We start from the raw sequence: 14,795 nt of genomic DNA on the forward strand, positions 1-14,795 counted from the left end.
CAAGAAGCCTCCCTGAACCTCAGTTTCGTTACCTGCAAAATGAATTTTTAAATTTTTAAATTTTTAATTTTTTTTGGCCACACCGCATGTCACCTGAGATTTTTTTTTTTTTTTTTAATTTTATTTATTTTTGGCAGCACTGGGTCTTCATTGCTGCGCATGGGCTTTCTCTAGTGGCGGCGAGCCGGGGTTACTCTTTGTTGTGGTGTGCGGGCTTTGCATTGTGGTGGCTTCTCTTGTTGCGGAGCACAGGCTCTAGGCGCACTGGCTTCAGTAGTTGTGACACGCGGGCTCAGTAGTTGTGGCTCACAGGCTCTAGGGCGCAGACTCAGTAGTTGTGGCGCATGGGCTTAGTTGCTTCACGGCATGTGGGATATTCCCGGACCAGGGATAGAACCCGTGTCCCCTGCAGTGGACGCATTTTTTTGTGTGTGTGCTGCCAGATTCTTTTATTAGCCAAGTAGGACAAAGAACAGGTCACAATGTCACAGGAAGTCAGACAGACAGACAGAGGGATACACGAGACAGAGTGTCATGCTGTACTACACAGGGGGCGGAGCAGGGGAGGGGCATTTGAGTCTTGTTTTTTCAACTAACAGAATAAATAAATACAGTACACAGTGGTTTTGCCACAGGCTGGCATAACCTCTAAGCACAAAAGGTCACAAAACAGCTGGTTTGGAAAGAAGTCTGTACAGCCCGCTGCTACAGAGTCGGGGTGGGGGCCCAGGCCCCTGGATCGTGCTCTGGGGAAGTGAGGAAGCAGGGAAATGGAGACCTCGAACAGGAGGGAGAAGAAAGGAATAAGGCCTTCCTGGAAGGAACAGTCAGAGCCTCTGGCTCTCAGCCTTGAAGTGACCGGGCTGACCTGGGAGAGACTTCAGCCTCAGTCTCAGGTGCAGTGGGCCCGTCCCAAGCTCATAGGAGATGCAGGGTACCGCTTACAAGTGCTCCCCTCTTGCTCTCTGGCTGCTTTCAGTCACTGAGGCTGGTCCCCTAAGCTACATTGAGATCTCCCCGGGGAAGGGGACCACATACACTTTCCTTACCTTCTCTGGGCTGGTGGAATTGGGTCAATTGAATGAGCAAGTATTGTCAAAGCTCTGAGGGAAGCTGGGCTGAGCCGGAGGTGGGCCTGGTTCTGACGTAACAGAACATGACTCCAGGGTGGAATTCCTCCTTGGGAAGTCAGGGGAGGCTTCCTGGAGGAGGTGGTAATGTCTAGAGCTATTGGATTCCAAGGTCCAGTGATAGTTATTTGCCTCCAGAGACGCAAAAAGCTTTAGTCCTCATGCCTGGGCTAGTTGAGATTGCTTTCATTTCAGAAATAGAACTTCCTGGAGCTGATCCCAGAGGATAAACCAGAAATCCCTATTGTCTCCTAGAGTCTCTGCTACCTTCCCGTCTCCCTGCCCAAGTCTCTCCTCTGATCTCCTGTGGCTGTTGGATTCACCTTCCAAATCCCAGATACCTGATCCTGGCTCAACTGATCCCCCTGTTCAGAAACCCTCACCTGCCTGCCTTGGTCCCTGCCGCATCAAAGTGAGATCTTGGATTCAGGACCCTCAGCCCCACCTCTCATGAAGCCAGCCACCAATTCCCCATCATCCACAAAGTCTCACTCCACTGCTTTGTTCAAACAGCTTTCCTGGCCCAAGCTACCATCGCCCTCACTTTTCTCCCATCCAAAGCCTTCTCCATCTGCCCCAGCCCAGATGAACTCCCCAAGGGTCATGGGGTTAGCTGCTGGAGCACCAGGGAAGTCCCTATCTGCAAAATTTGACTGATAATAATCTTGCCTGATTTATAGGGTATTATGGGGACTGATTAAGATAATGTATATAAAACAGTACAGTGCCTATCTCAATAAACATTTGCGATTAATATCCTAGGGCTGTGCTGTCTAACAGGGCAGCCACTAGCCACATGTGGCAGTTGAAGCCTTGAAACATGGCTAGTCTGAATTGAGATGTGCTGTTAAGTGTAAAACACACACTGGGTTTCAAAGATTTAGTAGAGAAAGAAAATGTAAAATATCTTGGTAATAATTTTCTATATCGATTATACATTGAAGTGAAAATATTTTGGATATATTGGGTTAGATAAAATGTATTATTACAATTAATGTCACTTTCTATAGTTTATTAATATAGCTACTAGAGAATTTGAAATTACATGTGGCTCGGTTTTGTGGTTTGCATATTTGTTTTGGACAGTGATAGTACAGTGGAGTGTTATGTCGGGGGGTTTGTTGGTGGTGGGTTTTTTGGGTTTGGGGGTTTTTTTTCAGTGTAGGAGAAGAGAAACAGTATATTTGGTTTGGGGGCATTTGATTTTCAGTAGCTGCACCTGTCTCTTATAGGTGGTATTTGAGCTGCAAGTTTTCTTTATGTATTATAGAGATCCAGTCTTCTGTCTGTGAAGATGGGGAAATTAAAGCCCATAAGAAATGGGATATGCCTAGGGCCACAGAAGTTAATGGTGGCAGAACCCAGACACCTCCCCCCATCCCAGCAGGTGGCTTCCTATCTGTACGATGCTGCCACCTGGTGGCCATCCATATATGACGGCTGCAAACTCAACAGCCACTGGGCTCCCTTCAGGAGGGGCACTCTGCTGCCATCTACTCCCCAATCCTCTGCAAGGACAGGGAGGGTCCTCCTCTTCCTGCTCCTCAACCAGACTGTACTGAGCCCCAGCCTGACAAAGGTATGACAGCACAATGACTGAGGAAGGCACGCTCCCCGGTTACAAACAAGCGCAGGTTTGAATCTCTACTCTGATCCTTTCTAGCTATGTGGCCCTGGACAACTCACTTACTCTGACCCTCAGTTTCCCCATATGTAAAATGCGGATAACAGTACTTGCCTTAAAGCTACTGAATGAGATAATATCTGCAATTTGAGTCAACAAATATTTAGAGAACACAACTTAACGCACTGTTCCTGGTGCTGGGATACAGCAGTGACCTAAACAGACAAGTCCAGTGGTTCTCAAAGTGTGGTCTCCAGACCACTGACATCAGCACTACCTGGGGACTTGTTAGAAATAGAAATTCTCAGGCCTCCATCCCAGATCTACTGAATCTGATGCACGCTCAAGGTTGAGAACCACTGGACTCAAGAGGCACAGGCTCCGGACTATCAGTTGGGGTTAAGTGTTATGAATGTGGCAGGTAAACAGCTTAAGAATGATGGCTAGAGGTGGGGCAGCGGGCAGAAACATTAACTGATCTGTGATGATCAAGGAAGGGCTGTTTGATAAGGTGACAAGTTCCAGCAAAGATCTGAAAGCAATTATCTAGAGGAAAGGGAATGTTCCCTTTTAGATGTTTCCTTTATTTATAAAATAAGTCCATGTAATATACAGCATGGTGACTATAGTTAGGAACTGTAATCTCTATTCTGATCAACTATACATCCAGCTAAAAATTGAGACTGCTATTCATAATGAAAAAAGCAGCACTTTAGGGAACTGTCTCTGCCACACTAAGTGATTCTGATGTAACTAGCCTTTGGGGGTCTGGCTTACACGTGTATGCCTCCAATGATTAGGAGATCCACTCTTCATGAAGCAGTTTTATTTCCTCTTAGCAGCTCTCTTGTAGAAAACTCTTCTTTATCTGATGCTTAAATCTCTCTACAACTCCTACCCACCCACTGGCCAAGTTCTACCACTTAAGAACTACAAGCAACAAGACTGCTTGCTCCCTCTTCCCCAAGACAGAACTTAAAGTCCCTTATACATCTTCTCTTTGGCCCACTTAAGGTCAGCAATGCTCCCCTGAGACCACGTTTGGGGAAAGGTTTTCCAGATCCTTCATTAAGAGACTGAGAATGGCCTTGATAGTATTCTCCTGGGCAAAAGGGAGCCATGACACCATCACCCAGGTCAATGAAGCGAACCGGAAGAAGACACAACTGGCAAGACCTCAAATATAGATGGTTTTCTCCAGAGGACTTGCTTTTCTACAAAGAGCCCAGACACTCCCACCTGGGACCACATTAGCTCTGAAATCTGAGGATTTCTGGCTTAAATTGAAGGTCAAGTTCAGTTCCCTCACCTTGGGGCTATGGGTGGGGCTGAGGGCAGAACCTAAACTTAATCTTTGGGCACTAACTCCAGTATGTGCCCAGAGGGCTACCCCAACTTTCTTTGCCTACAGCTCTCTGCTCCCTAACGCATTTCATCTTAATGTCCTTTTCTTTCTCATTTCTTTAACTCCCCTGAGAATAGAGCCCAAGAATGCATGTTTGTTTTAATGTATCCAGGATCTAGAGAAGTCCTTCAACTATCTAATTGACTACAGAAGGCGAAGCCCATTCTTTCAATGATTCAGCAAACAAATCTTCATAGAGCCCCTACTTTTGCAGACTGGGCTGGCAGATACTGAACAAGACATACTCTCTGCCCTCTCAGAGCTCACAGATTAGTGGGGAAATAGGCTATTAGAACAGAGGGAGACTAGTGGTACCACGAGGAGAGTAAGGGTGTTGGGGGAACTGAGTGGAGAAGCATCTTGAGGGGCATCCAGGAAGATAACTTTGCGAGTGATGAAAAGCTGATTCCAACAGGTGAACAGAAGGTAGTGAGGCCAAGCTGGGGAGAGGAGATACTGAAGGAGCCAGGCTGGGAGGGGGAAGCATGAGCAAAAGACTGAAGGCATGGAGAATTGGAAAACTGAAAGGAACTAGGTTTGGCTTGGGCAGAGAGGGTGAAGGGTATGGCAGGGTTAGATAAAACACTGGAGATTCGTGGAGACTGGCTTCTAGACTGAAGAGTGGGGCAGGGATAAAATAGCAGGATAGTGACAGAATCCAATTAATTTTAGATCACACAGCTGCAGTGTGGCCTAGGGATAGGCAGGGGCTTGGGGGAAGACAGGGAGACTTGGAGAGACTGTTGCAGGAGCTCAGGTAAGAGAAAGGATCGAGAAGTAGGGACCATCTCCATGGCCCTGGTTGAGGCTGCACTTACAGCCAGCAGCTGGGCTTCCATGGTCTGCAGTCTCGGGGTGGGGCAACATCTCGAGTCCTGCCCTGTCCACCTCAGTGGCCAGGAGGCTGCTTACGTTCCAACCTGGGCTGCACCAATTAGCTCTCCTTGTAACTTGCAAACAAAACCTAGAAATGAACTGCTTTCAAAGACCTGGCTGACTGCATCCCTTGTTACCAGGAAACAGCAGGACAGGTTGCAAAGTCCCATTACAGGAAATAAAAAGAACGCTCCAGCAAGCGCCAGCATTTTCCCACCAGGATTCCAGCCAGCTGTCATTCATGCTGCTTGGCAGAAGAACTGAACAGGCATAAGAATAGCAGCAGCTTCTTCAGCGCCAGGCACTGTGCTAAACGCTTCAATCTTATTTTTGTGATGCCCTATGAGGCTGCCCTTATCACAGGAATTTTCACTGAAGGGCTGAGGGGTTAAATAATTTGCCTGAGGTTAGAGCCTAAATCTGGGGAACTGGGATTTTCATCCTGGAATGCATACCTGAGGGTCTGTGCACCACGTGCTGCCTTAGAAACCAGAATGACAGTAGAAAAGTACCCTCATTTTTTCCCCTAATGTTTATTTTGGAATCCTTTAAGATTTACCAAAAAGTTGCAAAGGTATGGTGTTTCTGTATAACACTCATTTGGTTTCCTCATGTTAACATCTTACATTATAACAATACATTTGTCAAAACTAATGAGCATAGGTACATTACTACTAATTGGACTCCAGATTAGATATTAGCTTTTATACTAATGCCTCTTCTGGTCCAGGATCCAATGCATTATATCACATCTCCTTCAGCTCCTTTGGTCTTTTTTTTTTTAAATAAATTTATTTATTTATTTTTGGCTGCATTGGGTCTTCGTTGCTGCGTGCGGCCTGTCTAATTGCGAAGAGTGGGGGCTACTCTTCGTTGTGGTGCACGGGCTTCTCATTGCAGTGGCTTCCCTTGTCGTGGACCACGGGCTCTAGGTGCGCGGGCTTCAGTAGTTGTGGCTCGTGGGCTCTAGAGCGCAGGCTCAGTAGTTGTGGCGCACGGGCTTAGCTGCTCCTTGGAATGTGGGATCTTCCTGGACCAGGGCTCGAACCCCTGTCTCCTGCATTGGCAGGTGGATTCTTAACCACTGTGCCGCCAGGGAAGTCCCTCCTCTGGTCTTAAGTCCTTGTTTTTCGTAACTTTTGACCATTTAAATGTTGATAACGCAGTAGAACGTCCTCTAACTGGACTATGGGTTTTCAGAGAGAATTCAGAAGTGAAGTGCTCATCTTGTCAAATCAGAGTACTATCAACATGATATATCAGAAGTGTTAAGCAACCTTAATAGTTTGGTTAAGGTCTCTCCAGAACAAAGTTAACATTTTCCCTCTTCCATGTTCGTGAGTCACTAAGTCTAGCCCACAGTAAGTCCCACTTACTGGAAGGGGGAGCATCTACTTTTATTTAGAATCCTTTTTAAGATTTATGGCTTAATTTATTCAAATCACCTGCAGCAGCATGGACTCATTTTATACTTTGGGTTGTAATCACTCATTTTTAAGATGAAGAAACAAAGAGACTCAAAAAAGATGGCTTGTCCATCACACAGGGTAAGTTGGTAGGAGCCATGGCAAGACCCACCTCTCCAAGGTTCTTCCAAGTTGGAAGAGAACTGTGAAGAGATCTGTGTATCAAGGTAATGGAACGTTAATCAGCAATAAAAAGGAATGAAGTCCTGAAACATGCTGTGATGAACCCTGAAAACATTATGCCATTGTCTTGCCTTGGGGCAGCAGTCACTATCACACAGCACTATGCTAAGCCTCTGTAGAACACTCAGTACCATCTGGTGCCACTGGGTCCTTGGAGCTGGATGCATGCTTCCGGAAAGCAGAAACTTTCTTTTTCATCACCGACGAAAATAGGGCTTGGTGTGTATTTGTGGGTGACCAAATCTTTATGTACTTTATGTACTGATGTGGAACAACCTCCAAGATCTGCCAAGTGAGAAAAAGCAAGATGGAAGAGTGCGATCCCTTTTTTGCACAGAAGGTGTGGGGGGCGAGTACACACCCACACGTGTTTATATATGGCTGTCTGGAAGGCTCTTCTGCTCAGGCTACATACACTTAGCTCAACAGTTTCCACTCCACTCCCGCTCTTTAAGAACTGGTCCACTTTTGGAATCAACACCTTCACTTTCAAAACAAGGTCTCCAAGGCCTTGGTCGGCTTTAGATGACTGAGGTAACTTAACACCACAACAAGCAGTGTAGAAAAGACCCAACCGCAGCCACCATTATCTCACCTTTCCTTAGGCTCCTCCTCCCAGGAAACCAGTTCCCAGAACACAGGCTCACCCTGTCCCATGGTAGGGGCTGAATCAGTACCTCTTGTGCTCCTCTTTGACAGGCTAGATACATTCTCTGAAGCAATGTATCTATTAAATGGCTGCTGGTTTATCAACGCACCCATGACCTCAAGACAGTCCCACACCCTGGTTAAATACAGAAGGAAGGAATCAAAATATCCCCAAGGGTGGCCCCTACACAAAGGAGAAAAGACTAGAGTCGAAAAGAACTTACATCAAGGCAATTTATTAACAGAAAACAATAATTTGAGGAGTCCTGTTCACAGACGGCGACCACGGCGACCCCCCTTCCTGCGGGTGCTGTCGGAGGGGATGGGGGTGACATCCTCTGTGGGGAGGAAGAGAAAACATCATTGCCTGGAGCTGGATGGGAAGGGGTTCAGGCCTCCCTAGGCCAATTGGTCTAACGGATCAGCAGTGGATCCTGCTGCTTCACAAGTTAAGTCCTCAGTATTTAACAGATAGATGTGGAGCTGCCCCATCTACTGCTTCCTCAAAATTTCTGATGTGGTTTGAACTCAACTTACCAGAAGGGGAAACTGAGGCTCAGAGTGGGTCACTTGCACAGGATGTCAGAGGCAGGTGATAAATCCAGGTTTCTGACACCTAGCGCACTGACTCTAGTGGAAAAATCCTCATAAACTGAAGAATATCTCCTTTTTAATAGCTAGGAGGCTGAAAATGTTCTGAAAAAATCTTGAGAGGGCTAGACCATTCGACTGAGGGATCAGTACACGTTGCCACAGAAACAATAGGGAAGGGCTAACATCTCCCTCCTAAGAGCTATAAGTGGCCAGATCAGACGTGAGGGTATAAATACTACACAAGTGTAGAGAACTGCTGTGATTCTCAACCATGGGAGCTACTGCCCCCTCCATACACTCTTGTCACAATGCCTGGCCTGCCCTACTGATATTGAGTAGTCAATGATCACACAGGAGACACCCCCCCCCCAAATACCAACAGCAACCCCCATGAGAACACTGGAAAGGACAATTCATCTCCTGTCAGTTCCACCAGTCACCATCAGGCACAGAAGTTCAGAAATGAGACGGCGCTGTCCCAATGCAGGACATTCACATCAAGGCAACAAGGGTGTTCAGGGAGAGAGTTTATGTCACATGGTGCCTCTTGCACTCCCTATTAACAAACCTAACTGCCAAAAGTTACCAGACTAGGCCCTGTATCCACTGAGCAGACCACATGCTTTCCGGGGTCAGTGCTTCAAAGCAAATCCAAGCATAAGCCAAAGAGGGGCACTCACCAATCCGCCCAATCTTCATTCCTGAGCGGGCGAGGGCTCTAAGGGCTGACTGGGCCCCTGGTCCAGGAGTCTTGGTCCTAGGATATGAATATCTAAATTAAGAAAAGCTTTTGGCCAAGTCATGAGAAGATCCCACAACCCTCTAGTTCAGGGCTCTACAAACTTTCTTTCTGCAAAGGGCCAGACCGTAAATACTTCAGGCTTAGTATGCCACTTACTTTTTGTCACACACTCCCCCCAGCACCATGGGTCACAGTTTGTATCCTGCTCTGCCTGCACCCTGTTTAAAGAAGTGCCCCTTTTGGTCACATGCTGTGATTCTAAGTGTTTCTGGTGATCTGTCCTTTTCCATCCTCCCAAGACCACAAACACTATCAACGGTCCACTGGACCACTTTAACAACTTCCTATCTGGTCTGTTCCCAACACAGCAGTCATCTTAAAAGACAAATCACAGAGCTTCCCGGGTGGCGCAGTGGTTGAGAGTCCACCTGCCGATGCAGGGGACACAGGTTTGTGCCCCGGTCCGGGAAGATCCCACATGCCGCGCAGCGGCTGGGCCCGTAAGCCATGGCCGCTGAGCCTGTGCGTCCAGAGCCTGTGCTCCGCAACGGGAGAGGCCACAACAGTGAGAGGCCCGCGTACTACCAAAAAAAAAAAAAAAAAGACAAATAACAACAATAAAATAAATATCATACAACCCAACCTCAACAGGTCATTACTGTTAACAAGTTTTCATGCCCCCCCGCCCCCAGCCCAAGTCCAAATCTTAACCAGGTTCTTCAAGACCCAGCAGGACCTCACCCGCTCCTATCTTATCACACCTCATGCCACTTTTCCACAGATGTGCCAAGCTCATTTCCACCCCAAGACCTTTTCCTTCCAGTTGTTCCTGGCTGGAATACTCTCCCCTGTCCTTCCTTCACTGGACTGACTTCTAACCACAACATTAGGTCTTAGTTTAAACTTTATTACCAACCTATCCTTGACACATTTTTGCTTCCCAGCACTTGCTGCAAAAAGAAACCACATGCTCCCCTTCTCTATACTGCTTAAAGCCTGTCTCTCCACCAGCCTAAGAGCCACGTAAGAGGATGGAGACCATATCTATTTTCCCCCATCACTCTCTTCTAGTACTTAGAACACAGTACCTCGTATGCTGAGTGCTCAATTAACACAGTAAGTTAGCGCAGGGGAGGGTGCAGGAACCAGTTACAGGCATATCTCATTTTACTGCACTTCACAGATAATGCCTTTTTTAAAAAAACAAATTGAAGGCTTATGGCAACCCTTCATTGTCAGATAGTTAGAAATTTTTTTTAGTTGCAAATTATTTTTAACTTACGGTTATGTAACTGGTTTTTTTTTTTTTTTAAAGACATGATGCTACTGCACACTCAGTAGGCTACATACAGTACAGTGTAAACGTAACTTTTATACATGCTGGGATAACAAAAAATTCACATGATTTGCTTTACTGATATATTTGCTTTAACACAGTGGTCTGGAACCAAACCCACAGCATCTTTGAGGTATGCCTGTATTAATTATGTACACACCTAGGATGTCTTGCCCAAGCCCAGTGACCTCACTGCCCAGTCCCAGCCTTACCTATTTCCTCCTGTGGCCCGGAGTTTGATGTGGAGGGCAGTGATGCCCAGCTCCTTGCACCTCTGGGCTACATCCTGGGCAGCCAACATGGCAGCATATGGAGATGACTCATCTCGGTCAGCCTTCACCTTCATCCCACCAGTTACACGGCAGATGGTTTCCCTGGGGACAAATGCACAGGGTCCTTTCTTTCCTACCCAACAAGGATTCAGAGTGCATACCACATCCTAATGAATAAAAAGCACTACTACTCAGGTAGGGCAGAGAATGAAGGTCAATTGAACATGCATCCTGATCTAACAAGACTGCCATGGGCTCTGCCTTGATGGGGTTCAGATCCTAGATAACTAAGCTCTGTATCGACGATTTACATGTACTTTTACATTTAATCCTCCTATTACTCCATGAGTAATTCCTCCTCATGTTACATACGAGGTCCCCATGCTGTAAGCCCATAAGAGCACAAAATGTCTCCTTCTCTCTCAGAACTCCAGTACCTAGGAGATCACACCATCTGTGGATTCATCAACCAAGCACATATCCTTATTTGAACATTTTACAACATTTATTTCAAGAGATTCCCTTAAACTGCCACCCAGTTCCAGGGTCGTTTCTAACCCCAACCCTTGTTAATTGGGTCCTGGGCCTCTCCACCTAGGTACTCACTTGCCAGAAAGATCGGTGACATGGACGAAAGTGTCATTGAAGGATGCAAAAATGTGGCACACACCAAATACATTTTCTCCTTCGGCCACCTGAGGACCAAGGCTGATGACCTGTTCTTCCTTCTTTTCTTTCCCCTTGCGAGGTGCCATTTCTTAAGGAAAGAAAAAAGAATCCCAGTGTTAACGACAGAAAACCCCAAGGTTTACTTCTCTGGGAATAACTGCTCCCCCGAGAAAGGTGCGCGGGACACGCGGGCACTTGCGCTCCCGCTCCACGCCGCGAACACGCCAGCGCTCAGGATTTCCAGGTGTCGCTTGCTGGAGGCTAACCCTGCCCTGCACCTCCCAGCCCACCGTGGCAAGACTTGAACGTCCCTCGTCTCGGCCTTCAGCGGCAATAGGCGCACGGTAGATGCTCAACAAACACTGATGTTAAGAGAAATTAAGCCTTCTCCTAATTTCTGGCTTTGAGAAACCTGCCCTGAGCGCCCAGAAATTAAAACGTGCCCGACTTAGCAGTCACTGAGATTTAGGAAACACCTAACGAAGGGCCATTTTTTCTGCATTCCCCTCTGGAATCCTCACTACATCCCCACGGAATTCCTACGACTACTCTTACTTTCCAGATCGAAAATAAACTAGAAATCAGGGGACCGGCCTCCGACCGCTCACGAAAAAGCTGGTGGGGTAAAGGTGGGAGGTCACAAAGGACTAAATTTTCCGCTCCTTTCCCAACCAACCATGCTGTGCTGCCTTTTCAGCGCAGGTGTGGTCGTGGCGCAGGGCCTATGCCTTCGAGGCTAGACCTGAACTCACCCCTGCTTTACCGGCTTTTCCCTGAAGCAAGACCGCCGCCTCCCGAGACGGGGCGCGAACCAGAGTCTGGGTCGGCCCGCCGAGCTCCTCTCGCCCAGCACTTGGTTTGTCTTCCACGGAAAGACCCCAGCCCCGCGCCCCCGGCCCCGGCGGGTCCCCGTGCCGCAGGATGCCACCCGATTTTCCTCGCCCAGGGTTCCTACCTACTCGTCTTATCCAGAATCAGCCACCAGAAAGAAAGAGAAGAAGGGGGCGGGGCGACGGGTCACGCACGTGTCACCGGAAGTGTACGTCTGCGGTCACGGGGCGAGGCAGGCTCCCGGAAGACGCCGATTTTAGCGTTTCCAAGGAGATTAAAACGCCCTCGAGAATACAGCTTACTTAAAGGAGCGCCTAAAGAGGTAAGAGGCTGGGTGTCTTGGCGAGCGGGTCTGCTTCTAAGACTGCATGAGGCAGCCGCACACGGTGGGTGTGGAAGGCCTGTGTCCTAAGATGGCGGCGACCGCGGCTAGACAGACTTCCCTGACCCTGAGCCTGGTCAGCCTGGGGGCGGCAGCGCCCCTCGTGGTGTGGAGGTGAACAACAACAACAAAACCACGGTGATCGTAGACTTTCAACTTCTGTGTACTTGGCAAAATTATTCAATACTTAGCATTGTATACCAGCCTGGGATAAGCGATTCATATGCATTGCCTCATTTAGTCCTCACCACATTATCAAATAGATACTGTTTTGACTTCCCTTTTAAAGAAAGCGATTTTATTTTATTTTTTAAAGTTTTATTGGAGTATAGTTGATTTACAATGTTGTGTTAGTTTCAGGTGTACAGCAAAGTCATTCAGTTATACATATACATATACTCATTCTTTTTCAGATTCTTTTCTCATATAGGTTATCACAGAACACTGAGCTCCCTGTGCTATACAGTAGACCTGTGTTGCTTATCCATCTTATATATAGTAGTGTGTGTATGTTAATCCCAAACTCCTGATTTATCCCTACACCACCACGTTTCCCCTTTGGTAACCATAAGTTTGTTTTCGATGTCTGTAAGTCTGTTTCTGTTTTGTAAATAAGTTCATTTGTATCATTTAAAAAAAAATAGTTTCCACATATGAGTGATAGCATATGATATTTGTCTTTCTCTGTATGACTTACTTCACTTAGGATGATAATCTCTAGGTCATCCACGTTGATGCAAATGGAATTATTTCGTTCTTTTTTTATGGCTGAGTAACACTCCATTGTATGCACGTACCACTTCTTCTTTATCCATTCCTCTGTCGAAGGTGGCTTCCATGTCTTGGTTATTGTAAATAGTGCTGCTATGAACATAGGGGTTCAGGTATCTTTTCAAATTATGGTTTTCTCCAGATATATATGCCCAGGAGTGGGATTGCTGGATCATATGGTAGTTCTGTTTCTAGTTTTTTTTTTTTTTAATATATTTATTTATTTTATTTATTTATTTTTGGCTGTGTTGGGTCTTCGTTGCAGTACGCAGGCTTCTCATTGTGGTGGCTTCTCTCATTGTGGAGCATGGGCTCTAGGCTCACGGGCTTCAGTAGTTGTGGCCTGTGGGCTCAGTAGTTGTGGCACACGGGCCTAGTTGCTCCGCAGCATGTGGGATCTTCCCTGACCAGGGCTCGAACCCGTGTCCCCTGCATTGGCAGGCAGATTCTTAACCACTGCACCACCAGGGAAGTCCGAGGCACTTCCTTTTTTTTTTTTTTTGCACTTCCTTTTTAAAAGAAAATAACCTTACAATATTTTCCCCTGATAATATAAAAAAAAAAATCCATGCTCATTATAAACAATCCACACAATACAGAAAAGTGTATAGCAAAAAAGTAAAAATCATCTCTAAATTTTTTCTTCTAGAGATACCACTATTATTAAATTGGAGCATCATTCCAGAAATAACTTTCTATACTTATATCTATACCTATATTTTTAGTATATAATATACAATCTCATGTAAATGAATTGTATTCTATATGCCATTTGGTAACTTTTTTTCTCACTCAACATTGTGGACATCCTCCCGTAACAACTAATAGAGATCTACAATACTTTTTTTACAGATATTTAAATTTTCATTTATTATTTTGAATATTACATGTATTCACACAAATTAAAAATTGCAGTTATCAAAAAGTATGTTTTAAAAAACCCTACTCCAAAAAAACAAGAAAAACCCCAAAAACCCTACTCCTGTCATTTCTGTCCCCAGCAACTCAATCCTCTTCTTTGCAAGCAACCAGGAATACCTGTATTGCGTTACTTTTTATTACTATATGATATTCCTCTCTATAGCTATACCATTGTTTATTTAGTCAGTTCTCTATTGTAGGACATTTATTTCCGGAATTTTCAAATATAAACAAAAGTGTCAGCAACACACTTGTGATAGTCCTTCCTTGGGTAAACTACCAGCAGTCAGAAGGAACATATATTTTAAGTTTTGATATTTGTTGCTAAACTGCCCTCCAGAAAGTTGATATCAATTTTCACTTCTGCTAAACTGAGAAACTAAATCTGTCTCCTTGCTGTATTGTATTTATTCCATAATTAATAAGGTCAGACACCTCTTTGTGGATTGCTTTGCGCATTTGCGTCTCTCTTGTGAATTGTCTGTTTATATTCTTTGAAAGAAAAACCTTTTTTGTTCTCGAACACTGAGTTCCGCAGTAAAGGAGGTTTGTTGGCTGAGTCTGGAGCAGTGTGGTGTAAGTTCCTGCTTTGGATGAGAGGAGTCTTCTTTGACAGCCCTTTCTCTCATGTCCCATGTTTAATCTACCAGGAAATCCTGTTGGATCTACTTGCAAAATATAACCAAATTTTGAGCACTTCCTTCTCTCCCAACTAATGCCACCTTGGTCTCAGGTACCAGTTATCTTTCACCTCTTAACTGTGACCCCTGCTTCTACTTTAGTCCCTCATGCCTGAGGGACTATCCTCCACAGAGCATCCGTACTGATCCTATTAAAACATGAGTCAGATTCTGTCAGTCCTCTGCTCAAACCCTCCAAATGGCTTCAGTCAAAGCAAAAGCCAAAATCCTCACAATGACCTAAAGGCCTATATAATCTGCCCCC

The 14,795-nt window shown here is 45.8% G+C and overlaps 1 protein-coding gene across 1 annotated transcript; it reads right to left on the reverse strand.

Moving 5' to 3' along the window:
- Nucleotides 1–5,549: 5,549 nt before the first annotated feature.
- On the reverse strand, nucleotides 5,550–12,058 carry RPS14 (ribosomal protein S14). Its single transcript, XM_030834115.2, has 6 exons — nucleotides 11,901–12,058; nucleotides 10,883–11,033; nucleotides 10,217–10,378; nucleotides 8,607–8,683; nucleotides 7,557–7,670; nucleotides 5,550–6,969 (listed from the first exon to the last, which is right to left on the reverse strand). The coding sequence occupies exons 2-5, from the start codon at nucleotides 11,029–11,031 to the stop codon at nucleotides 7,603–7,605; spliced, it is 456 nt and encodes a 151-aa protein (XP_030689975.1). The 5' UTR covers nucleotides 11,032–11,033; nucleotides 11,901–12,058; the 3' UTR covers nucleotides 5,550–6,969; nucleotides 7,557–7,602.
- Nucleotides 12,059–14,795: the final 2,737 nt, after the last annotated feature.

The sequence above is a fragment of the Globicephala melas genome, chromosome 3, assembly GCF_963455315.2.
Source record: "Globicephala melas chromosome 3, mGloMel1.2, whole genome shotgun sequence".
NCBI classification, from domain to species: domain Eukaryota; kingdom Metazoa; phylum Chordata; class Mammalia; order Artiodactyla; family Delphinidae; genus Globicephala; species Globicephala melas.